General features: G+C 39.6%; 2 protein-coding genes across 11 annotated transcripts in view; one reads left to right on the top strand and one right to left on the bottom strand.

Annotated features, from left to right (window-relative positions):
- The window catches only part of LOC130142132 (ras GTPase-activating protein 1-like), an 87053-nt gene extending 61336 nt beyond the window's left edge, over positions 1-25717 (top strand). The window contains exons 16-25 of one of the 10 annotated variants that reach the window (XM_056323575.1): positions 2891-3063; positions 3218-3377; positions 3552-3694; positions 4440-4555; positions 10260-10346; positions 13297-13364; positions 17617-17705; positions 20277-20354; positions 21528-21662; positions 24853-25717. In XM_056323575.1, the coding sequence (XP_056179550.1) occupies positions 2891-3063; positions 3218-3377; positions 3552-3694; positions 4440-4555; positions 10260-10346; positions 13297-13364; positions 17617-17705; positions 20277-20354; positions 21528-21662; positions 24853-24936 (1133 nt within the window). In that variant the 3' untranslated portion in view covers positions 24937-25717. The other 9 variants (XR_008819301.1, XR_008819300.1, XM_056323577.1 and 6 more) reach the window with 9 other exon arrangements.
- LOC130142145 (uncharacterized) overlaps positions 1-26886 on the bottom strand; it is a 438873-nt gene that overhangs the window by 325155 nt on the left and 86832 nt on the right. The gene's annotated exons all lie outside the window — the stretch shown is intronic.

The raw sequence follows: 26886 nt of genomic DNA, 5'->3' as shown, positions 1-26886 counted from the left end.
TCTCGCACCAATTCCAAAACACAGCACTGTACTAGCTACTAAGAAGAAAATTAACTCTATCCCAGCCAAAACCAGGGCATATCTAATCTAATTCTACCCTCTTTCAGTTTAAAACTATTACCCTTTTTCCTATCACTACATGCCCTTGTAAAAAATCCCTCCCATCTTTCCTGTAGGTCCCCTTTAGGTACTGGAAGACTGCTATAAGATCTCCCCAGAGCCTTCTCCAGGCTCAACAACCCCAGCTCTCTCAGCCTGTCCTCATAGGGGAGGTGCTTCTTCCCCTGATCATCTTTGTGGCCCTCCTCTGGACCTGCTTGAGCAGGTCCATGTATTTCTTATGCTGCTGAACACAGTACTCCAGGTGGGGTCTCACCACAGTGGAATAGAGGGGGAGCATTTCCTCCCTCTGCCTGTTGGCCACACTTCTTTTGATGCAGCCCAGGATATGATTGGCTTTGTGGGCTGCAAAGTGCACATTGCCTCTGTTTCTCCTTTCAGGCAATTTGCGTTTGCAGTACTGCCACAACTCGTTTTTGAAGTTGGTATTTGAGAATATGCAGCTGGAGGAAAAAAATGTCACTGTGCTACACATTTATCACTTCTGTGGCACTGGGAAATAAGCCTACTATGGCAGGTTATAGACTTGGCTCCATCCCTCCCATACTCTCCAGGAAATATGGGCTGAGCACATTAAGTGCAAAGTATGTAGTAAACACTCACATAGACATGAGTGAACTTTGGACAAGGGGGAGAAACTATGGAGCTTATCAGGCACTTGTTAATGGTTGTAACAACATATTGTCTACCAGCACTAGGTACCAAAAATAAGATGTTGACGGCCTCTTTGAAGAACAAAGATGGCCTCTTTGAAGAACAAAGTGTAAGAGGTTTTAGTCAATAGCTCTTCACTTCCTTGTAAATGGTTTGTGCAAACATTTCAGTGAGCTGTGGGTGGGAAAGCCAGGATTTAGAATGTCTGTGTATTTCCAGGTTATAATTATTAATCATCAAAATATAAACTTGTTCCTATATATTAATCCCTAAGCTTTATTTGCAAATAAACCATTATGAAAGCTCAGTCTTTTTTCTTTTTTTTGTGTGCTAATGTTCATCATGTAAAATACTCTTAGATCAAGGTTGTTGTATATAGTTCTTAACTGTGCTTGCAGAGAAGGGATCAACTATTGATTTTTTTCTGTATATTTGTTATTCTATCATAATGTGCTAGACTGCAAAGTGTAAACATCCTTAAATTCTCAACTAATGGCAGTCTTTTATTGAACATAGCCTAATATGTTCAATATAAGTTGCTAAGTAGCAGAAAGTGTTCCTTTAAAGTCTTTGAATATAAATTATGATAAAAAGTATTCTGTAGTCCGTATTTTGATATTTCTGTTTTGATCTTTTAAGATTAAAGCAAGATTATAGTATTTATATGATCACTAGGAAGTACTACTATATAACCATGGGAAAAATTAAATCATCAGATTATTCTAAATCCTGTATCGCGCTGTTCCTGTCAATGAGATATATGCCTTATATGTGCAAGCAAAACAAAAAGGATGTTGGTCAGTTGAGGACACAAGAGCTTTACTCAGAAGAAATATTTTGGGAAAGTCAATTGATTATCTGCTCTAAAGGCAGTTCAATCCATGCTTGTGATAAGTAGCAGATAATGATGAATTGGTTTACCCACTACTTGACTGACTTGAATGTGTTACCTTATCAGTTCATCAACTCCAAAGAATATGAATTATGAAGTGTGTATTAGAAATGTGATGTTATTCTGTTCCATTATCTGAATATGCAAATTATGTCCCAATATATTGCTGAATTGGGGCAGTGACAAGTCTACAAGAACTCATTTAGGCTTTGTAGAAAAGTGAAAAACAAGTGTGTGATGGTGGTTTTGATTATGTTTTGGTTTTGAGGGTTGTTTTGTTTTGTTTAAATGTGAGGGACTTGATTAAAAGTAGATTTCATCAAGAGTTGCAGAAAAAGAGTGTTTGCTTGGAAGTTCCAGACAGTCTGACAGGCTAAATGTGAAACTGAAACTGTATCTCCTCTTGGAACTTTGTGGGTATATCATAGGTAGAACATTGTCTCTGCAAGCATCTGGGCCCTTTCTGTGTGAAGTAACTCAGTTCAGGAGGGCATGTGCTTATTTTGGAATGGTCAGTGATCTGACTTCTGCAGCTTATTAGTCAGCTGTCAGACCAGACTTTCAATTATGATTGAATAGGCTGGTGCAGGTCATTGCTTAGTAGTTTTAAGGTACCAACACCATAAAAAAATGAATTAATGATTTTGTCATTCTTGGTTGACTTTTGTCATTTGTGCAGTAAGCTGTCTGGGAATGCTTTTTTATATGGTTTGCATAAATTGTTACAGCCTTAACCTGGGAGTTCCTAAGTATTAAAGAAATACATCTGGCAACGTTTGGGAAAGATGTAGTAATGCTAATAATAAAAACTAAAAATAGTAACAAAGTAGTTTAAGAGCAGACCTGATGGAGGTATGAGCCCAAGGCTTCAAAAGAGGACAATGAATTCTAATCACTTTACCTGTTTTAATTTTTTAACTGCTGCCTAGGTTTGCTAGGTAGCTGGGGACGGGGGCTTTTTGGGTGTTAAAAATAAAACTTTGTTAATATCTGTGTGTATACGTTATTTACAGCATGCTTTATATTTCAGCTTCAGTTTTTAGGAGTCCGTTAAACCCTCTAAGAGATAATCTGTCAATATATTTGATGGCACAGATTTTGGTCATTTTTATTAATACTCTTTTGCTGAAACAAGATGACATGTGCTGAAAACAAACTTTTTTTACTCAATACTAGCACTGTTTTGCTGGAGATAACCTACTTAACAATGCTTTTTTCCTAAAGTGTTTATGCGTTGCCAATTAAGCCGATTACAGAAAGGACATGCAACAGATGAGTGGTTTCAACTCAGTTCCCATATACCACTGAAGGGTATTGAGCCAGGATCTTTGCGTGTTCGAGCACGATATTCTATGGAGAAGATCATGCCAGAAGAGGAGTACAGTGAGTTTAAAGAGGTATTAAGTTTGTTTCCTTGGTTTTTCTGTCAAAATTCACTTTCTCTGTTGCTTTAGAGATATTTCAATAACACTAATAGACATTGCTAAGTACTATTTGTAGTGACTGTTATGTTAGGACAAGTTTCTGAACATTATTCTGGTTTTCTTTCAGCTCATTCTCCAGAAAGAGATGCATGTAGTCTGTGCCTTATCACATGTTTGTGGACAGGATAGAACACTCTTGGCTGGCAATTTATTGAAGATTTTTCTTCATGAAAAGCTTGAGTCATTATTGTTACGAACACTAAATGACAGGGAAATAAGCATGGAAGGTACTGTACTAATTGCACTAACATTTACTGAAACTCTGGGGAGGGAAGGGCTCCCATGTCTTCATTTCTGTCTCCTCCCTTAATTACATAATATATCAAAGTGTGAACACAGCATATTTTTTCCTCTGCTCTTTGTTGTCTCCTTATCCCAATTTTCCACTTTATTTTTTTCAGATGAAGCTACCACTTTGTTTCGTGCCACCACTTTAGCAAGTACACTTATGGAGCAATATATGAAAGCCACAGCAACACGTTTTGTTCACCATGCACTGAAAGGCAGTATATTAAAGATAATGGAGAGCAAGCAGTCCTGTGAGGTGATACCTTGAACTATGTATTTTTGAAATTGTGATTTGTTGAAATGATGATCTACTGGTTGTTTGCTTTGGAAGCATTTATTAATCCTTCAGAAATAATTTCAGTACTGGAACCGAACTGATTATGAGTTTTTTCTAAATGCTAATTTGAACAATGTTCATAGCATCACTTTTAAATAAGCTTTTTAATGCAAATTTCTTTAAATTATGTATTTATTCTTTAACAGTTGCAGGTTCTTTTGTAGCAGTTACTGAATGGCCTACCCTAAATAACTTGTGTTAAGCTTCACATATACTAGAAGTTCGTCTGAACTTAGTTTCATTTTAAAGTCCCTTACATTAACTGCTTGTGTTAGATCCTATCTTTATTTCTAAAATGACCCTTCTAACTTCTGTTTCACTTGAACTTGAATATGAAAAGGGGGTGGGGTCAGTGTCCTCAGAAGACTGGATTAAAAGATATAAAAATATATGTAGTTAAAAAAAGATGGGTAGTTATGGGTAGTGTTAAATGTCTGTGTTGTTAAAAGCATAGAGCACTAGAATTTTAAAAAATTGCTTTTTCACATTAGTTTCCTGGCTAACCCTTGAAGCAGATTTATTTGTAAATTCTGTGCAAGTCTGAGATTTGTACAGCAGTAGAATATTTAATTTATTTTGAAATAGTATTCTGTGTGTAATATCAAATTATATATGTAGTTCTATTCAAGAGAAGAAACTTAGTCTTTTTCCCTTTTGGTTTTAGTTAAATCCCTCAAAATTAGAAAAAAATGAAGATGTAAACACTAATTTGGCACATCTGCTCAGTATACTTTCAGAATTGGTGGAGAAAATATTCATGGCTGCAGAGATACTGCCTCCGTAAGTTTGCACTCTTCTATTCAAATTTGTACGTGAAAATTCCCATTTCTGATTTACATTTCACTGTAAAGTGGCGTTCTTATTGGTTTGTCTTATACTAATGAGTCCTAAGATTAATTTCTTTAGGGCTGTTATATGTACAGAGGAAAAACAAAATAACACTTGGATGAATTGTGCTTTTTTGCACATGTAGTGGGTTGACCTTGGCTGGATGTCAGGTGCCCACCAAGCTGCTCTATCATTCCCCCTCCTAGCTGGACGGGAGAGAGAAAATACAGCAAAAAGCTTGTGGGTCAAGATAAAGACAGGGAGAGATCACTCACCAACTACTATCATGGGCAAAACAGACTCGACTTGGGGAATTAGTTTAATTTATTGCCAGGCAAAATCAGACAAGGATAATGAGAAATAAAATCAAATCTTAAAACACCTTCCCCTACCCTCCCTTTCTTCCCAGGCTCAACTTCACTCCTGATTTCCTCTGCCTCCTCCCCCCACCCCAAGCAGCACAGGGTGGATGGGGAATGGGGGTTGCGGTCAGTTCATCACATATTCTCTCTGCTGCTCCTTCTTCCTCACTCTCTTCCCCTGCTCCAGGGTGGGGTCCCTCCCACAGGAGACAGTCTTCCACAAACTTCTCCAACGTGGGCCCTTCCCATGGGCTGCAGTTCTTCATGAACTGCTCCAGCATGGGTCCTTTCAATGGGGTACAATCCTTCAGGAACAGATTGCTCCAGCATTTGTGTCCCCCCCCGAGTTCACAAGTCCTGCCAGCAAACCTGCTCCAGCATGGGCTCCTCTCTCCATGGGGTCACAGGTCCCACCAGGAGCCTTCTCCAGCATGTGCTTCCCATGGGGTCACAGCCTCCTTTGGGTGCATCCCCCTGCTCTGGCATGGGATCCTCCATGGGCTACAGGTGAATATCTGCTCCACCGTGGACCTCCATGGGCTGCGGGGTGACAGCCTACCTCACCATGGTCTTTACCACAGGCTGCAGGGGAATCTCTGCAGCACCTCCTCCCCCTCTTTCTTCACTGACCTTGATGTCTGTAGAGTTCTCTCACATATTCTCGCTTCTCTCTTCTGGGTGTTGTTTTGCAGCAGGTGTTTTTTCCCCTTCTTAAAAATGTTATCACAGAGGCACTACCACCGTTACTGATTGGCTCAGCTTTGGCTAGTGGTGGGTCTGTCTCAGAGCCAGCTGGCATTGGCTCTGTTGGACATAAGGGAAGCTTCTAGTAGCTTCTTACAGAAGCACCCCCCCAAACCTTGCCACTTAAACCCAATAGAGCGCAAAAGCTTTTGGCTAGCACATGTACTTTTCCTTAAGGGAGAAACTACTAGATCCAAGGGGTCAGGGAAAGAAGAAAAAAATTAAAATATCAATATATTATCTTCACAAAGAAGTAGAGGACAGTACTAGTTAGCAGAGAATTGTATATATATAAGTTGGTTACCAATTCTTTCTAGTCCTCCTACTCTGAAAAAGAGATGGATTTATTAACAGCATTAAAAATAGAAATGGGTGGTAGTAGAATGACACCCTGAGGAGTGAGCAAGTGACTGGGTGGGGGTTTAGCTATTGGCCAGGGTCAACTCACCACAATCCTTTCTGTTACTCATTTTGGGGCTTGAGAAGTTCTAGATAATGACAGATTTGATCTGAGTGTGCTAGACTACATTTATAGTTGTTACAGCTGTTTGGTTGTTACTTGGCAAGTTGTTATTTGCTCTTGCTGGTCACAATGTTGACTTGTTTGTTCTCAATACTGGTTTATTTGTTCCATCATCTGCTCCATCTCATCTCTTGCTCTACCTCAAACTAGAGCTTGCTAATGGCTGCTTTTGGCTTTTGCAGTTTGCTGTGCTGTTTATCACTTTGTTGTGTTTTTCCTGGGAGAGCTATGGTAAAAGCACTGGCCTTGAGCCTAATCTGGTGTTTGTGCCATGCACTGCTGTTGTCCCAGTATTGTGGGAACCAATTGAGACAATGATCAACTACACCTTTTTCCTCTTCTTCTCCGGGAGCCACTTTGTGGAGGAAATGAAGAATGGTGCCGCCTCTTTATTCTCATCAGGGGTAGATGTTTCCTGCCTTGTTACAATGGCTCTTCAGTTTCTGGAATATCCTTATGTAACCAGAATGCTTATATTGGTATGTGCTGTGAATCTAATTCCGGCTTTTCAAAAGGGTAAGTGACAGTAAAGGTCAGTAAAGGAGGAAGGATCAGAAGAGGCAGCCTGTTCTGCAGCAGAGCAGTCACAAGAACAGGAAAGAGAAGAGACTGAAATCATAACCAAGTCAAAAACCATCTGGTCCCTATCCCTGAGCAAGCTGTGAGATATGCAGAAAGATTACAGCTGTCTTCCAGGCAAGTAAATTATCACCTGGTTGATCCCATGCTGGGATACTGGGGCCAACAGTCAGGAATTAGAAGGTAGGGATCCACAGCCTCTGAAAGTGGCTCCTGTTGAGCACAAAGGCAAGGTATCCCCTCAAGGAAGGTCTTGCAAACTACTGAGGCAAGTGGACCATGATTGAGGAAGGTATTCAGTATCTGAGGGAATTAGTGGTGGTGAAGGTGACCTACAGCAACCTGGACAATAACCAGGTCTCCAAAGATCCAGATGAAGTCCAGTGCATGCGATCCATGTGGTGGAAGTTTGTATGGAATGCACCGACGTTGTACACCAGCACCCTGGTGATAATGGACTGGACAGACATTGAGGCACCAACTGTAGAAAAACTGGCCTGCCAGCTCTGGTGCTCTGAAGAAAATCTCTTTCCCTCTCTGACTGTACAGGGCAGTGGAGAGACTGTCCCAACAGTTCCAGCAACTTGAAGAGAATATCTCTTTCTCCTTACCCCTAGAGTTTGGTGTCTCAGCTATCAAGAGTGCCATATGAAATCAGCCTTTCTCTGCTCAAGGGAAAGGGAACTGTGGGCGCACGCCATGTGTCACCCTGTGGTTCTAGGTCTGCATCCACAGGGAAGACATGAGGAAGTGAGGTGTTGCACCTACCTCAAAACTAGAAGACCACATACATGAATTGCGAGGAAAAACAGCAGCCAAAAAGGCTCCATCCAGACAAGATTACTGCTCCGGTTGCTGTTGAGCTATTCCCCAGACATAGTAGAAGAGCTGATCCTCCTTCTGATCCTAATGAAGGGACTTCTGGTTTGCAATTACAGGAGTTGGGTAATGAATGCTTCAACCAAGAAGAGAGGGGTCCTTCCTCTGGCCAGGCAGAGGAAAGGGACAACCAGGTTTATTGGACTGTGTGGATGTGATGGCCTGGCACATCAGACCCATGGGAGCATAAGGCTTTGGTGGACATGGGTGCATAGTGTACCCTAATGCCATTAGGGTCCAAGGGGGTGGAACCCATCTGGATTTCTGGAGTGACATGGAGATCCCAACAGTTGTCTGCACTGGAAGCTGTGGTGACCCTTACAGGGGATAAGTGGCAGAAGCATCCTATTGTGACTGGCCTGGAGGCTGCATGTATCCTTGGCATAGACTATTTCAGGAGAGGGTACTTCAAGGACCCAAAAGGGTACTGGTGGGCCTTTGGTGTAGCTGCTGTGGATGCAGAGAAGATTAAACAGTTGTCTACCTTGCCTGACCTCTTGCAGGACCCTTCTGTTGTGGGGTTGCTCTGTGTCGAAGAGCAGCAGGTGCTGACTGCTACCATGATGTTGAACCAGCAGCAATATCACACCAACCAAGACTCCCTGTTTCCCCTCCATGAGCTGATTCATCAACTGGAGAGTCAAGGAGTGATCAGCAAGACTCAGTCACTCTTGAATAGTTCCATATGGCCTGCAAAAGTCTGACAGAGGGTGGACAGTGGACTATCGTGGTCTGAATTAAGTCATGCCATGGTTGAGTGCTGCTGTACTGGACATGGAGGAACTCCAGTATGAGCTGGAGTCGAAATGACCAGTGTGTGGATAAGTCCATGCTAGAGCAGGTATACACCCCTGTGAAGAGACTATGTCCTGTAGATAAGTCCATACCAGTTATGCCCCCAAAGGGACTGCAGCCCATGGAGGATCCATGCTGGAGCAGGGGGCAAGGGATGGAGTTCATTGCAATGTTAAACTCTATAGCCTGGTCCAAAAGGACCAGGGGTGGAGATCGTAATGGATGTATGTTTAAACTGTTGTAACCCATGATTTGAGTTGTATGCTATAAGAAGTACTATAACAGGAACCACCTGAATTAATGGTGGATGAGCATTGAAAGATGCCAGGCAAGTGCAGCAGTGGCCCAACCTGAGCTGGCTTTGGTGCCCAATAACTCCACACAACATACCACCTCTCCTGTCCTGAGTCACCATCATATCAGATGGAGCCCAAATTGCAGACTAAATGAACTCAATGGACATTTTATGGACACTTCATGGGGAGGAGGGGCATAGACTAAGTGAATAATATCTGTATGTATACTAAAGGATGGGAAGGGTGGTGGTAGTTAATGAGGATGTACTGGATAGCGTAGGATGCAAATGGTATGAAATAAGGGGTGGAGATTTGTACTGGTTTTGACTAGGATGGAGTTAATTTTCTTCATAGCAGCCTGTATGGTGCTGTGGTTTAGATTTGTGACTAAAACACTGTTGATAATACACCCATGTTTTAGCTGAACAGTGCTTACACAGTGTTGAGGGTTGTTTATTCTCTCCCCATTCTGTCCCCCCACACCAGCAGGTAGGCTGGAGGTGGGCAATAAGTTGGGAGGGGACACAGCTGACCCCAACTGACCAAAGGGATACAAAGGGATATCCCATATGAAATGACATTGTGCTCAGCAATAAAACTGTGGGGAAAGAAGGATGAAGGGGGGGACATTTGGAATCATGGCATTTGTCTTCCTGAGTAACTGTTACATGTGATGGAGCCTTGCTTTCCTGGGGATGGATGAACACCTGCCTGCCCATGGGAAGTAGTGAATGAATATCCTTATTCTGCTTTGCTTGCATGTGCAGCTTTTGCTTTACCCATTAAACTGTCTTTATGTTGGCCCATGAGCTTTTCTTGCTTTTGCTCTTCTGATTCTCTCCCCCATTCTGCTGAGGGAAAGTGAGCAAGTGACTGGGTGGGGGCTTAGCTGCTGGCTGGGGTCAACCCACCACAGAATGGCAGAATAACACAGAAGTTTCTTTTGTGTCAGTGATGGCAAGGTTAGCATTAAAAGCTTCATTCTTTTAAGTATATAGTGCAATTCTTAATGTTTTCTGAAATACACCAGAGCGCTCCCATTTTTTGATAGGAGAGGACTACTTTTAAATACCTAACCTGTATTTATGCATATACAAATTGTTATTCATTCAATTAAAAAGTGGAAAAAACACAAGAAAAAAAGCTACCAAACCATATTTTTTTTTTCATTTTTTAAAAGGGAACACTACCTAAGAAATAAGAAAAAAAGTATTATAAAACATTTAATGTACATGTGAATAATCAGAATTTTACCTGCACAAATAGAAAAGTGTATTAGTCGAGGACTTTCTTTGCCGTTTGTAAATGGACTGTCATAGCAGATTTTAAATTAATTTTAAGCTTATGTCTGAATTTTAAACCTAGCATTGATAATAGTTCTGCATTAAGCAGAAGGTTGGACTAGATCCTTTCTGACCAGCTTTTTTTATTCAGTGAAGTTTTTAAATGAAATTATTAATTAGCTATTATTTTTATAGGACGTTGAGATATATTTATGGATGCTTGCAGAAGTCAGTTCAAAACAAGTGGCCAGCTAATACCACAATGAGAACAAGAGTTGTTAGGTAAGTTACTTGTCACTTTATGCTGAAAATAATCTTTTAACATCTTATTACTGTCATACTTAAGTGTGCTTATCTATTTTTTTTTAGTGCCAAAACTTTATAGTACTTATATAGGTTACAAGAATATTTAAGTTTATTATGGTACTGGGGCATGATATCCTAATTAAGGATTGAGAGCTTGCTAGATTTTTAGTCATGCTGTTGGAGCCTTGCTAGAGGGTGTAGTATAGAGGTCAGTGTAGCTGTACATAATAGCTTTAACTGATTGTACTTGTATTTTGTTAAGTTTTACAAACTGAGTTCTCTCAGAGTGATAGTTAACCTTTGTGATACCTCTGGAGAGCAGTGACCTCTGAAAATGATGTTCCTGTCGTATGCCATCTGGGAGGATCATGCCTTATCCAGGGACTCCTATGTATTGTGTGTTAATTATTGGAAAAAATCTTACACATGCTAAGATGAATGTCCTTTAAAATGCAGGCATAACATGTTAAGGAAACTAATACTAAAGGTGATTGGACTGTCATTAGATTTCACTGAGGCACTGTCTGTGTTGGAATATATAGTTCTCTGCATCAGTGAAGACTCCCAGTGCTGACCACTCAGAATCAACACATAGTGTTCATTTCTGAAAATATGTACTTTTATCCTGTCCCAGTTTTGTTTCATTTCTCTGCTCCAGCCCAATCATGTTCAAACATTCCAGAACCTCTGTAAAAATGTTGCAGGCTACTGAATCTGGCTCCTCTGAACTGACACTGAGTATAAAAAATACAGTCTGCATTCATAAATCTATTGAATAAATAGTTCTTCCTTTTTAACACTATCAGTTGCCAGTGCAGGTCAAAAAAAACTTTGACAAAAATGAGGTCTTGACACTGTTCTTCTAAATGATACTGGGGGTTTAAGGGTATCAAAGCCATATCTCTTCTACATTTGCTTTACCTTTTTTTGCAAGCCTAGCTTGCTGGTAGACCAGTATCTGGCACTAATATGATTTGCTGAGGTTAATCTCCCACTGAAGTGTCTTCCAGATGATTTGTCATTGGCTTCTGTTTATATCACTTTGTCTGGAGGCAGAAATGAAGACATGGGAGCCCTTCCTTCCCCAGAGTTTCAATAAATGTTAGCGTAATTAGTACAATACCTTCTATGCTTATTTCTCTTTCACTCAGTGTTTCTAACAATAGTGACTCAAGATTTTCTTGAAGAAAAATCTTCAATAAAATGCCTGCCATCAGTGTTCTGCAAGAGTTTTGCCTTCAAATTGAGGCTGCTCTTATCACAGGTGTTGGGGCTAGCCTATTGCAAGTGTGTAGAACTTAGAAGCAAACATCATGTCTCTTTCTGTTCCTCCCCATCTCCAGAGACAGTCATGTGGCTATCCTTAAATGGATACAGCTGACATTCAGAATTTTCCTGGGGTCTCTGCTGGATACTATAAATATTGGGTCCCTTTCTCTCATCGTCTTAGCCTTCATAAGTGGATCCTTGTGACTTGTCTCTAGAGTAGGTTTTTTTGCAGCCTCCAGTGAAGAATATAATCTTTTATTGCATTGGTTTGGGTCCAATAATGTTTACAAATTCAAAGACAGGTGGATAATTTTTAAGTGTCTGGGTAGCTTCCCTTCTGTATCATTCAGAAAGTGCTGCCATTTCTGTCTGGTTGTAAAAACCCATGCATAGGTATTGACTCGTTCTTAATTTAGACAGTTTGACCAGTGTAAGAAGCACCACATCTGTATCTGCAAGGTCTATTTTAGGTTCATACCCCAGTTGTCTTCAACTTCAGGCTGTCTACAAGAGAAATTGATGTATGTGCCATGACTTCAAAATTATTTATTTCCTCATAGCTTTAAGTTAATCTCATAGAAAATATTTTTGTTTCACACTGGGCCAGGAGTGTTTTGTCAGCCCATAATCCATGGTTCTTGGAGAAATAGGAAACTTCTATAACAGTATATATTGGAATTTAAGTGTCTTGGACACATGAAAGGTGTGTCAACCTCACTGCTACATGTGTCACTTCCAATTAATTAATAATGGACAATGCCATCACTGTATACTTAACAAGTAAGGTAGTGCAAGGTCCACTTCCATTCTTTTGTAAGTGGTCAGGTTTTGGTATTGCTGTAGTGAAAAACAGTCTGCTGGTAGTGTCCACGCACTCTGAACAAAAGGAGAGATGAGTTACATTGCTTTAGTTGGTCCATATGTCACTTAACTTTTAGAGCAGTCTTCCAGAATTATGGTTAACCTGAGATGGTTATTTTTTACTTCAGCTGTCAACAGAAAGTTAGATTTTTGTCATGCTAAACTGAAGGCTGCTTTGGGTTTCTGTTTAATAAGTTCCTAGTTTTGCAGTCAAACTGAGCGCTTTTCCCTAGATTTCTAGATTGTCTGAGTGGCAGCAATTACTTCTGTGAGGAAAGTAGCTGATCCAGTATTATTCTTCTAGGATAATAGCATACTGTTATCAGGATATGGATCGGTTCAAGCAGATGTTGCTGCCAAAAGAGATGTTCCATTCTGACTGTGCATTCTTGCTTTCCTTATGTTGGCTTGGTGAAGTGAGGGCTGCAGGATAAATTACTTGCTGTAGTAGACAGTGGAACACTTGTAGGAGGCAGAAGATGAAGTGTTCCTCTTTAAAGCCAGCGTGATCTTAGATTACAGGCTTCAGTGTGGCTTTACAGTTAAGCTTTTCCCAGGTGGTTTCAAAGCCTCACCTTAATTGGGAAATCAATATGCCTGTTTTTATTTCAGTTTTATCATAGTTGAAATCATAACAAGACATTCTTAACAAACATATTCACACAGTGCAATCTGGTTGTTTGTCATCTATCTCACAAAGATTTCCACACTGATTTAAATGCTTAAAGACTACATAATTTTACATTAATAATTTAACTTTATTATTGAACAAAAAATTATTTTTTTTCCATTTCAGTGGCTTTGTTTTTCTTCGACTGATTTGTCCTGCTATCCTGAACCCAAGGATGTTTAATATAATCTCAGGTGACTATGCTTCAGACTGAATCTGTACTTTATGTAGTAATAGGTGTGAACTTAACTTTAGTGCCTAATATAGCAGAATATGAAGTCTTTCAAACACTGTGTCCAAAGTCATGTTATCTGTAGCAATTGACTCTCTCCCTAAGCCAGCCAGCATACGGTTTTCACCCTCAAAGATTAGACTGTTTATTCCCAATGTCTTGTTTTAAAGTAAAAAAAAAAAAAGAAAAAGAAAGAAAAGAAAAAAAAGAAAAAGTGAATGTTAAAGAAAAATATTTCATTAAGAAAAATTGTTGTGGCTTAACCCCTGTGGGGAGATAAAGCACTACACAGTTGCTTGCTCACTTCCCTCCTCACCCTCAGTGGGATGGGGGAAGAGGAAAGGAAGAATAAAACCAAGAAAATGCGGGGGTCAAGATAAAACAAACAAAAAATAAGTAATTGTTTAATAAGTGAAAGATAAATGGAACAAAACAAGTGATGCAAAGGCAATCACACCACTTCCCATGGGTAGATCAATGCACAGCCAGTTCCTGAGCAAAAGATGGCTAACACCCATAAAACCTCCTCTTTTCTCTTTTATTGCTGGGCATGATGTTATATGGTATGGAATATCTCTTTAGTTAGTTCAGGTCATCTGCCCAGTTGTGTCCCCTCCCAGCCTGTTGCACACTCCCCAATCTGTTCACTGGGGAGGCAGAGTGAGAAACAGAGGTGGCCTTGATGTTGTATAAACACTGTTCAGTAAAAGCTAGAACATTAGTGTGTTATCAGTACTGTTTTGGTCAAAAGTCTAAAATAGCACTATATGAGCTGCTATGAAGAAAATTAACTATCCTAGCCAGGCCCAGTAAAGAAGCATTACCCTGGTTTTTGATGCTCTCTTTGTAGAGTGCATCTCTCTAAGTAAATAAAACAGTGATGGGGACTGTTCCTGTCTGCTAGGATTGTGAAATTGGTATACTGATCTGTAGCACAGTTCTGAGTGAGATCAGATAGCATTCTCCTAAACAGTTCTTAGGTGTGATTTGGGTGTTGGCACACATCAGGGACCACATCTGACAGAGTTGGTGTGGGGCTTTGTTGTGAAGCTTTAACAGTGAGCAAATGGATTATTCCATGGTAGTTGACTTAAGCACGTAGAAATGTTTCTGAGTGTTTTAACTTACAGATGTAGTTGAGGTCTTTGAGATGCAACAACTAGTATGTGTGTTACTCTTGTTCTAGACATAAGGCTGTGTTGATGGGATTTCAGGTTTTAAGTTTTGCTGTATTCCTTTATGGTGGATTGACCCTGGCTGGATGCCAGGTGCCCACCAAAGCCATTCTGTCTCTCCTCCCCCTCCTCAGCTAGACAGGGGAGAGAAAATATAATGAAAGGCTCCTTGACTGAGATAAGGACAGGGAGAGATCACTCACTAATTACCATCACAGGGAAAACAGACTCAACTCAGGGAAATTAGTTTATTATCATACAAATCAGAGTAGGGTAATGAGAAAAAAACCCAAACCTTAAAACACCTTCCACCCACCCCTCCCTTCTTTCTGGGCTCAACTTCACTCCCATTTTCTTTACCTCCTCCCCCTTGAGCAATGCAGGGTGGATGGGGAATGAGGGTTGCAGTCAGTTCATCACATGTAATCTCTGCTGTTCCTTCCTCCTCAGGGGGAGGACTCCTCACGCTCTTCACCTGCTCTAGCATGGGGTCCCTCTCATGGGAGACAGTTCTCCATTAACTTCTCCATGGGCTGCAGTTTTTCACAAACTGCTCCAGTGTGGGTCCCTCATGGGGTCACAAGTCCTGCCAGCAAACCTGCTCCAGCATGGGCTTCTCTTTCCAGGGGTACACAGGTCCTGCCAGAAGCCTGCTCCAGCACAGGTTCTCCACGGGTCACAGTCTCCTTTGGGCTTCCACCTACTCTGGTATGGGGTACTCCACAGCCTGCAGGTGGATATCTGCTCCACTGTTAACCTCTGTAGGGGGAATCTCTGCTCTGGTGCCTGGAACACTTCCTCCCCCTCCTTCTTCACTGACCTTGGTGTCTGCAGAGTTGTTGCTCTCACATAGTCTCACTCCTCTCTTTTGGCTGATCTTCTGCAGCAGGTGTTTGGGGTTTGTTTCCCCCTTCTTAAATATGTTATCACAGAGGTGCTATGGCCATCGCTGATTGGCTTGGTCTTGGCCAGTAGTGGGTCTGTCATGGAGCTGGCTGGCATTGGCTCCATCAGACATAAGGGAAGCTTCTAGCAGCTTCTTACAGAAGCCACTCCTGTAGCCCCTCTGCTACCAAAACCTTGCCACACAAACCAAATACATCCTTGTGAGAAGAAGAAGGGAACGGCATAAACTACTGGTGGGAAAACTGTAGTACTAAGATATTAGGATATCTGAGTTCTGTACTTTTAAAAAGTTTGTGTATGTTATACTTCATCTTTGTGTCATCGTTCCCCCCCTCCTTTTTTTCTTTTGGCAAAAATCATCCCAACATAGAGGGCATTTGGTTTGCACTTGCTGTTGTTTTTCCTCCTTCCTTCCCTAACACCTTCTCAATTTTACCTGTAAAATGCTGATTTGGAAATAGGAAGAAATCAGAAATCACTTGTATCAAAAACACTTTGAGGAAAAAACTTCTCCTTTTTTGCCTTTATAGACAGCTTTTCAGACAATGTAGCAAGTTTTTGTCCTCTCTCTTTAAGCTATACTAAATGAGAAGGCCTTAGTCAGTCCAAAAGTTCCTTTCTCCCTTTACTAATTTTCATACACACTTTGGGGGAAGCATTTAAGAACCATAACCTCATATATGGTGATCCTTTCTTTAGTATTTTTACATCTTCAGATTTGTGAATGACATATTTTCTAACTTGGGGACTGCATTGAGACCACAGCTGTAAATGGAGTTGTTATCCATAAATTTTCATAATCCCCTTTAAGCTTGTATGTAAGTGTTATTCCTGTTTAGAAGTTGAAATAATATTCTTCACTTTTGCTAAGGTAAATTTGCAAACTCTATATAGGGCTGTTAGAGCTGTTAAAACAAAAACAAAAAAAAAGGGGGGCTGCTCTTTTGGAACAAAGCTTCTAACATACTTCCTTGCTGTAATGGGGCAGGGAAGGGGAGGGGAAATATTCTGAAGGCTCGGTGTATAGAGTTCAGTTTCAGCAGCAATGTGCCTATCCTGTCACCTCAACAACTGTTCTCAAAAATCTTTACTGAAAAAGTCATTTGTTTCAACCTTCTTATTTGTTTTTTTTTTTTAAAGATTACACTTTAGATCAGTTCTCTTCACCTGACCTTCCCAATTCTAAGGCTAGTAATGTTTTCCAGCATCGCTTTTTCAAAGGGATGTACAGTACTAAGCACTGGATGCTACGAACAACTGAGATTAGTTGTATGATTAGTGCCTCAGTCTAAGCTCCAGCTATGTCTTAAAAGTTGGAACTTATTTTTTAATTAATTGCAATGCTGATCAGGGAAGGGGGCAGAAAGACAGAAGATCAAAACATACAAATATAGACAGTGAAGAGTATATAGCATTCTTATGAAGCACTGTGAAATTTAGAGTTTATATAATAGCCATATCAATTCTGGAATACTTAAGTGGCCTGTAAGTGGAAAGTCAGGTTTGACCATAACTGTTTAAAAACAAACCAAAAAAACCTGTGCTTAACACTAATCTCTTAGTCAGTTATAAACAACTTTTTCCAACAAGTGATTGTACCAGAAGTTTCTAGCATTTGATTTGTGCAGTAAATAGCAATACAAACCATGATTGCATGCAATGTTTAGTCTATTTTCCCGGTACTCATAATTTAAATTATAATTTGCATAACAATAAAGGACCTACTTATATGGGTATATGCAAATAAGAAAAAGGATAAACTTAATTATTTTATTAGATTCTAATAAAAAAAATCATTTAAACAGAGCTGTTTGATTTTTGTGAAAAGGCTTTTCACTTAATTCATAAAACTTTTGTTAACCTTAGGCTTCTGAGGAACGCATTATTTTGCTTTGTTCTGTAAGCACTAGTACAGAAAGTCAGATATGCATATTAATATTTTTTGCGGACATAATTAATAAAACAACAAAAGTTTACTTGATCATGAGATATTTTCCACATGCAGTTCTGTTACAGCATTCAAAGTATTTAATTCCATGATAAATAACAAATTGTATAAGAACTTAACTTCCATGTGACTACTGGAAGTTTTAAATGAAATGGCCAATAACTCTCAATTTGTATTCCTGTCAGATTCTCCTTCCCCTACTGCTGCAAGAACACTGACGCTGGTTGCCAAGTCTGTGCAGAATTTAGCAAATCTGGTTGAATTTGGAGCTAAGGTGAATATAATTTTACACAGAACAGTCTAGAACTGCATTTCCAATATATTTCATTGTTCCTTTTTAATACAGACAAAAATCTGTTGCTGTTTTCTTGTGCAAATCCTGATGTGTGACCTGGGTGTCTTATCAGCAAGGAGGCCTTGTTCCTGCAGTTTCTTCTATCCTCTTCAGTTGGAGCTCAACGGGGTATTGATTTAAACTAGAGCAGTAGCATAATGTCTGGCTGAATTGGAAAGAGGAGTCAATCATTTGAGAATGAGTCATCTAGAAACTTATGTGAATGATTTAGTACATGCCATGAAGATTTTGAATCTGGTAGTATGAACAACAGCAGTGACCTGTTAAAATAATTGATGAACCAATGACCATACTAGTAGGTATTATAAAGAGTGATGCAACCATATTTTCATGCTATGAGAACAGATAAACTCAGACATTTGTTCTCTCAGTGAAGAACCTTTTCCTAATGTCCAAGCTGGACTTCCCCTGACACAGCTTCATTCCATTTCTTTGTGTCCTATTGCTGGTCACCAGAGAGAGGAGATCAGCTCCTCCCCCTCTGCTTCCCCCCTTGAGGAAGTTGTAGACTGCAATGAGGTCACCCCTCAGCCTTCTCTTCTCCAGGCTCAACAAACCAAGTGACCTCAGCTGCTCATCATAAGTCTTGCCCTGAGAACTTTCACCATCTTAGTCGCCCTCCTCTGGACACACCCTAACAGTTTGATGTCCTCCTTATGGTGAGGTGCCCAAAACTTCACACAGTACTTGAGATGGGGCCACATCAGTGCAGTGTAGATTGGGACAGTCACCTCCCTTGACTGCCTAGCTGTGCTGTGCTTGATGCACCCGAGGACATGGTTGGTCCTTTTGGCTGCCAGGGCGCACTGTTGACTCATATTCAACTTGCCATCAACCCAGACACCCAGATCTCTTTCCATGGGGCTGCTCTCCAGCCTCTTGTCCCTCAATTTGTATGTATAACCAGGATTACCCCGTCCCAGGTGGAAAATCTGGCACTTGTTAAATTTCATACGGTTGGTGATTGCCCAGCTCTCTAGTCTATCCAGACCTCTCTGTAAGGCCTCTCTACCTTTGAGGGAGTCCACAGCTCCTCCTAGTTTAGTATTGTTGGCAAACTTACTTAATGTACATTCACTTCCTGCATCCAGATCATTTATAAAAACATTAAAGAGCACTGGCCCTAAAATTGAGCCCTAGGGAGCCCCACTGGTGACTGGCTGCCAACCTGATGTAACCCCATTTACTATAACCCTTTGAGCCTGACCTATCAGCCAATTGCTCACCCAATGCATTATGGACTTGTTTAGCCATGTGCTGGGCATTTTATCCAGGAGGATACTGTGAGAGACAATATCAAAAGCTTTGCTAAAATCCAAACCCACCGCAACTACTGGCTTCCCTTGGTCAACTAGATGGGTATTGGAGTTGGAGAAGTGGGAGAGGAGAGGCAGGCAACCATCTCTCCACCATAAAAAGCATCTATGTGATGGTAAAATAGGTAAATTTTCTTTAGGAATATCCATATCAACAAGACAACTGAGAAATGCTAGAGTACAAATCTGTGATTAGAAAGGATCCACTCAAGAAGGATGTATCATCTGCCTTTAAGTAGATGATGAGAGCCTTTTTGCATTTACATTGATTATTTGATGTCAAAATGGGGAAACATCTTTCATTAATATTGGCATGTCTCTGTACAGAACCTTGAAATACATTCCACATCCATGTTCTTTTATATACTGTATGTAATAATTCACTTTCAAATTGAGACCCATTAGGACTAAACTTCCAGCCTGGATATAGAGTATTTTAATTCTGAAACAAATTAACAACTACCAGCCTCTGGCTCCCCCACTACATACACACACACACACTTTTCCTCTACTTATTCCTTAGACGTGTTTTCTGTTGGTACAGCATTTTGAAACACCCCTTTTATTTGTACTCATTTTCATATTGCTTGATGTAATTTTGTAAATCAGTTTTATAAGTTGCACTAAAAAGCCTCAGCTTTTAATACAGTTTCTATTTCATCACTAAAATAATGCCAGCAACAATTGGTCTGTTCTGGTTCCCAAGTTTTAACATGGTTGAACAATAGCATCTGTTGACTTGAGCATAATGAAAGAAAGCCAAGTTCAGGCTGCCATTATAAAGCCATTTGTCTGACATTCAACTTGGAATGTAAGCATTAATGAAAGAACAAGGAGGGCACTTAGGTCCTGATGTTACCTCTGAAAGTGTTTTCTCCATTATAAAGCTGCAATGAAAAAAAAGAAGTCTATCTTCAGTATTTCAGAAATGTAAAATTTCATGTCACAATGCATATATAAACAATTTCAGAATCCATCTGGAATAGAAAATAGTGTAATCCTTTGACTGGTTGTACACCAGTCATTATAAATTAACTTGAAAAAAAAAAATCACTCCGGATGACACATTTGTGGTTTGCAGTGTCATTTGTCTCTGATTATAATGTGTTCACTTCAGGTGTGACTATTAAATTGGTATTGATTTGTTCTAATAAATACTTTTAAAAATTACTAGGAGCCATATATGGAGGGGGTAAATCCATTCATCAAGAGTAACAAACATCGCATGATCATGTTCTTAGATGAACTTGGGGTAAGTGGTTTAAAACCAAAATTATTCATTTTATTCATTTAGTACTGTCGTAGACATGAGATCTATTTGAGCTTCTCCCCAAGGATTAGGGCTTTTGGCCAAAAATACCAGTCTTTTTAAAAAGCGATTTAAAACAAAAAAATTGTATGTGTAATTTGTCATATGGTTTTGACCTGAGATTGAATAAATTGAAATTTTAAAAAATATTATGTTCAATTTTAGTTATACATTACCAAATGTCTCACTGTATGAATTCTAGATATTGTAGTTTAAAAGAAAATAATAATTGCAGTTCACTTTGAAACTGTTAGTGTTTTGTGTATGATAGCTATAACAAGATTTAGGAGCTCATGTATCTATATATGTCTATGTTTAAACCGTGAGTTTGTTTTAAAAGTGAAGATGAAAGAAATGTGTCTAGCTTCCTGAATTGATCCATTAAAAGTGACCAAGATGACATCTTGGACTATTTTGATAATCTATAAGAATGAGTGTTTTGAAGTGTGTCATTCAGGTGGATTGCCATATGTCACCTTTTTCTGGATAAGCAGCAACTTCTGCATATTATGATATATTTTTTTTTCTTTAAATGGCAGATTATGCATGAGGACTCAGAAAACTGTTGGGTTTTAAAATAACTGATTAATCTACTGCTTTAATTACATTATTTTGTTAGTGGATTTACTGACTTGATAGTTTGAGCATTTTTTGGTGTCCATTTTTGCTGCTGCTATTGTCTGATTTAAATTTTAAAAAAAACAACACAAAAAACAAACCCTAATGTATGGATCTCCCTCATTTGGGGAGAGGATATAACATGAATCTCTTTTCTCAGTATCTTTCTGACCAGCTCAGAGGTAGCATAACAACATCAAACCTTTTAGTAGAACCCTCCTAGTAGGAATAGGAATTGCTGTATATTTAGTAATCTCTCCATGTGAAATGTATAACCATAATTAAAATATCTTCATAAAATAGATGCTTGTGGAGAGGAGGAAATATATAATTTGTATTAGATAACACGGACAGAAGACTTAATTGTGAAGAAAAACATTGCAGTACTTGCTTGCAGTATCAAAACAGCTGTTAGTGGGTCTGTAGAACTGTAATTTAATTTTCTTATATGCCTGGGTACTCACCATTTTAAGTCTACTCTCATAATTTTTGTTAAAGAATGTTCCTGAGCTTCCAGACACTACAGAGCACTCTAGAACCGACTTATCTCGTTATCTGGCAGCCTTGCATGAGATGTGTGTGGCACATTCAGATGAACTTCGGACACTCAGTAATGAGCGAGGTGTAATGCAGGTAAACTACAATGGTTAACAAAAATCACAGGTACAGATAGCATGTCTTGAGTTATTGCTTAATACCATGATTCTTTTGTAATTTTTCTGTCCAGCAGTATGAGTAATAAATAATATGTGCATTTCATCAGGAGGTTGCTAATTGTAAAGGTAAAGAAACTCAAAACTATGAACTAAATATTTATACAACGAAACCAAAGATGTTTTCAAGCAGCGGGTTGGTTTGTTTGTTTGGGTTTGGGTAGTTTGGTTTGGTTTTTTGCACTTTTTTTTGTTTAGTTTCCAGGTGAAGTTTTTAGTTTCTAGAGGAAGCCTAAATCCAAGAAATTACTGTCTCCTGACAGGCTCTAGTTTTAAGATCTAGTTCTTCTAATTGAGAGCTAAATAACTAAATTTACTTTCCTTAGCTTTCTATCACTACTTCTTTTCTGCTTCCTGATTTATTACATTTTTTAAACAAACATGACAAACTTCTCTAGCAAACACTACAAATGAGTGTTCTGTTCCAACTACTGAACTTCTATACAGCTTTTATGAAAACTTATTTTTTAAAGAGGAAAAAAATCACATGACTTCATGCATTGTCTCAAAATACTACAAAAGTAATATACTTGCCTATGGTTACTAATTATGATGAACTTCAAGTCAGCAATTCTATTTAGTGCACAGTAATGTGTTTTGATATGCTTGAACAGTATACTGTGCTGTGCTGTCCGTTTTTAGTGCTAATGATTTGGGGATGGGGCAGTTGTACTATAGAAAGCCTTTTTGTTTAGAGATGGTCTTCCTAAAATTTAATCAGTGTGAGCTGAAACTATTTAATGACTCATTTTCAAAGAGGTAGTTTTTAAAATAGTTTTTAATTGTTTCAAATAACTTTTTGAAATCATATTTCTTATTATTCTCATTGTTTAAAGACTGGGATTCCTATATCCTGACTTTTTGAGGGCCTTAATTTAAGCCTGGGTAGATGATAAATCTATATTTCTTTCTCCTGGCAGGAGATGTTACTCAAATAATGCATTTTTCAGAAGTAATGTTTTTAAATAAGGGAATTACTGGGAACTCTTATGGTGATTTTGCAAAAGGTGAAGTGAAAATATATTTGTATTTAGTCATCTTTGGTAGAAGAAAGCTCAAGGAATTAAAAATGAGATAATTTTTCATTATAGCAGTTCAAAACTAATCCAGTTTAATAACTATGTGGTGGTTTGATGCTGACTGAATGCCAGGTGCCCACCAAAGCCGCTCTGTCACTCCCCTTCTCAACCAGACAGGGGAGAGAAAATATAACAAAAGACTTATGGGTTGAGATAAGGACAGAAAGATCACTAAGCAGTTACTGTCACGGGCAAAACAGACTTGACTTGAGGAAAATTAGTTCAATTTATTACCATTCAAATCTGTAAAAAACACCTTTCCCCACCCCTCCATTCTTCCCGGGCTTAACTTAATTCCTGATTTCTCTACCTCCTCCCCCCGAGTGGCACAGGGGAACAGGGAATGGGGGCTGTAGTCAGTTCATCACACATTGTTTCTGCTGCTCACACACTTCCCCTGCTCCAGTGTGGGGTCCCTCCCATGAGAGACAGTTCTCCATGAACTTCTCCAATGTGAGTCCTTCCCACAGGCTGCAGTTCTTCACACACTGCTCCAGCATGGATCCCTTCCACGGGTTGCAGTCTTTCAGGAATGGGCTGCTCCACTGTGGGTCTCCTGGGGTCCACAGGTCCTGCCAGAAAACCTGCTTCAGGGCGGGCTCTCCATGGGGTCACAGCCTCCTCCGAGCATCCACATGGTCTGGCATGGGGTCCTCCACAGGCTGCAGGTGGATATCTGCTCCACTGTTAAACTCCATGGGCTGCAGGGGGACAGCCTGCTTCACCATGGTCTTCACCACAAGCCGCAAGGGGAATCTGCTCCTGCACCTGGAGCACCTCCTCCTCCTCCTCCTTCACTGACCTTGGTGTCTGCAAGCAGAGTTGTTGCTCTCACATAGTCTCACTCTTCTCTGCCTCAGTTTTTTTTCACAGATTTTTTTTCCCCCCCTTCTTAAACATGTTATCACAGAGGCGCTACCACTGTCACTGATTAGCTCAGCCTTGGCCAGTGGCAGGTCTGTCTTGGAGCTGGCTGTCATTGCCTCTGTTGGACATGGGGGAAACTTCTGGCATCTTGTCACAGAAGCCACCCCTATATCTTCCATGCTACCAAAACCTTGCCATGCAAACCCACTACAAACTAATACAATTTACCTCCTCAGTGGCATATGAGGGAAAAAAAATCAGTCGTGTTCAAGTTCATCATTCACTTACAGCTACTGCTAGTCTTGACAAAGCAAAAATGATGGTTAGACTGGCAAGGCAGGTTAGTGGAAGTTTTCAGTACTAAATATGTGTTGCCTACAGATAAGGGATATAATTTTTTTCACAAGGCCTGTATCTGAAGTACTTAATGATTACAGATGTGATACTGTTTCCTCAATACACTTTTTCTATTGCACAGGAGTAGTTTCTCCTCATGGGTTTCCATAAAGAAAACTCTTGATTTTTTTTTCCCATTTTCTTCCTCTAAGTGCCCTAATGGTTCAGGATCACCCTGTTGTAGTTGAACATAGTTCTATAATGAAAAAATGATTGAATTCCTGAAAGTGCATTAGCAATACAATTTCTCAGCCTGTTTTATTTGTATATTCAGTTGTATTTGGTTTAGTTTAATGGCCAGGTTTTCAGAAAGTTAGAAGAGGGTAGTTCTGCCTGTGCAGAAGTGAATTGTATTATCACCTTCTTTTTTGTCACCAGACTCTTTTCATTTTCTTGACCCAATTCTGCACTTTTAGATGGGTAAAATACCTGAGAATGGATTTTTGGTTTAAAGATTGTTTTTAACAGATAGGAGACCTCTCATTTTGAAACTCTCAGGTTAAGTTGGCAAAACTTAATGGGTCTCTGTGGGTGCAGATAGATTTCATATTGCTGTTTTACAGTTACCTTTTGAAGTAATGTCTTAGTGATTAGGAAATTGGAGCTGGAGGGGGTGGGGTTGGGGGGAGTTAAATATATTTTAAATTACCTAATTCTAAGTCTGGTAGGTTAATGTTGAAGATGCTTCTCAAGCAAGATGGGGTTGGTTTTTTTTCTAGTTGCTAATGTAGGGTTGTACGGGGGGGTGTTTTTGTTTTTTTTCTACAGCATGTTCTTAAGAAGCTGTTGGCTATTACAGAACTGCTTCAACAAAAACAAAATCAGTATTCAGTGTCTAATAACATCAGGTAGCAGCCCTCTACCTGAATTCTGCATGGATCCAGCATGTCTAACATGTCAACTCACACAAGTATCACTTTTTTTTTTGCTCTTGCCAAAAATAGCACACCCTGTCACGTTCTCAGTGATGTGTGAACTGTGAAAAAAACCCACAAAGATTCTGTTAGTGAATGATTGTACCAGCAGCTTTTAAATTATCTGTGCAGGATATTTGCACTTTTTTCCACTTGGAACCAGTTTTTACAGCCTCTGAGCCTTGGTGTACAGTTTACCTTCTACACGGAAAATGCTGTGACTGTCTTGAACTTTGAAAATTATTTTCAACACCTGCAATTGCCAAAGTTTTTCTGTCTTGTTGGAAAAGAATTCTCAACTGACAAGGAAAAAAATGCATTGTTTTGACAGCTACATGTAACTGGATAACATTTCTTACTGTAATTTCTGACTGGTTACAATTATTATGACTTTGTTTCAACCACTTAAACTTGTATTTACAATTGCCAGAGTTTGACGGTTATAGTAAGAAAAATCTTTCCTGTATACTTTTTATACCATGCTGTTTCTTTTGCTGGAATCATGTCAAAAGAATATGCAGAAGGGATCTTGTCAGCTTTATTCTTTAATGTGCCACTGCTTCAGAATAAATAATTCTTCCATCAATGACTGTATATCCATCCAGGTAAATCACAATACTTTTGTAAAATGTTTACAACAGTGAATAATTAGAATTCAGTAAATTTATTATCACTGTGTCAGACATGCATGCATCCATTAAACCATTTTATAAAACATGTATTGCTTGGTCTTGTGTATAATGTAAGGCTACCATGAATCATATTTTTAAACATGACAAATAAGTTTTTAAAATGATCAAGCTGTCGAACTATGGAAACTGGCTAAATTTGGGTACAAGTAACAGAACATGGTAAAAATGAAATTTGGGTAACATTGTCCTCATTTGGGTGGGATTGAGTTAATATTCTTCTTGGTGGCTACTGCAATACTGTATTTTGGATTTGGTGTGGGAACAGTGTGGTCAGGGACTTTTTGGTTTCTTGGGCCTTGCTGTGGGAGGGCTGGAGGGGCACAGGAAATTGGGAGGGGACACAGCCAGGTCAGCTGACCTGAACTAGCCAAAGATGTATTCCATACCATGGGACATCATACTCAGTATATAAACTGGGAGGTGTTAGCCAGGGTGGCCGATTGTTCTCAGGGACTGTCTGGGCATCAGTCAGCGGGTAGTGAGCAATTGTATTGTGCATCACTAGTTTTCTTTTCTCCCTTCCCATTGGATTTCATTCCTCTCCCCTTCTCCTTCCTTTTCATTATAACTGTTATTGTTATTAATTTTCTGTTGATTTTATTTTATCCCAATTGTTAAATTGTTCTTATCTCAAGCCTTGACTTTTACATTCCTTTTTGATTCTCCTCCCCACCCCTCTGGCTGAAGGGGATAGTGAGCGAGCGGCTACGTGATACTTAGTTACCGGATGGGGTTAAACCACAACAGTCCCTTGTGGCACCCAAAGTGGGGCTTAAAGGGCTGAGATAATGACAGATCCAACAACCAGACTGTGTTAGAATGAAATTGTTATTCATTTGATTGGATTAATAATCATTGGCCACAATGCTGATTTCTCACCTCTTAAAGTTGCTGACCATTGTCTCAGGGTTGCATTATTTACTTTACTTGCAGTATGTGTTCCCTGTTGTGCTGTTTGTTATCATTGGGTCCTTGGCTAAAGTTATAGTATTATACTATATAGTAATGGTTTATGATATGATGGACTCTGGTCATAAAACTAATCTGCTCTGTGTACACAGTGGTATTGTTGCCCCTGTGTGCCACGTGGTCACTGGTGGGGAATGCCAACAACTGCACATTTGGCTTTGATTTCCCAGAGAGTCAGACTATGGTTGGGCTTACACCTTCCCCTTCTCCCCAGGGCTAATTACTGA

This window comes from Falco biarmicus, chromosome W (genome assembly GCF_023638135.1).
Source record: "Falco biarmicus isolate bFalBia1 chromosome W, bFalBia1.pri, whole genome shotgun sequence".
NCBI classification, from domain to species: Eukaryota; Metazoa; Chordata; class Aves; order Falconiformes; family Falconidae; genus Falco; species Falco biarmicus.
The sequence above is the reverse complement of the archived record's forward strand: the minus strand, read 5'-3'. Positions and strand labels throughout refer to the sequence as shown.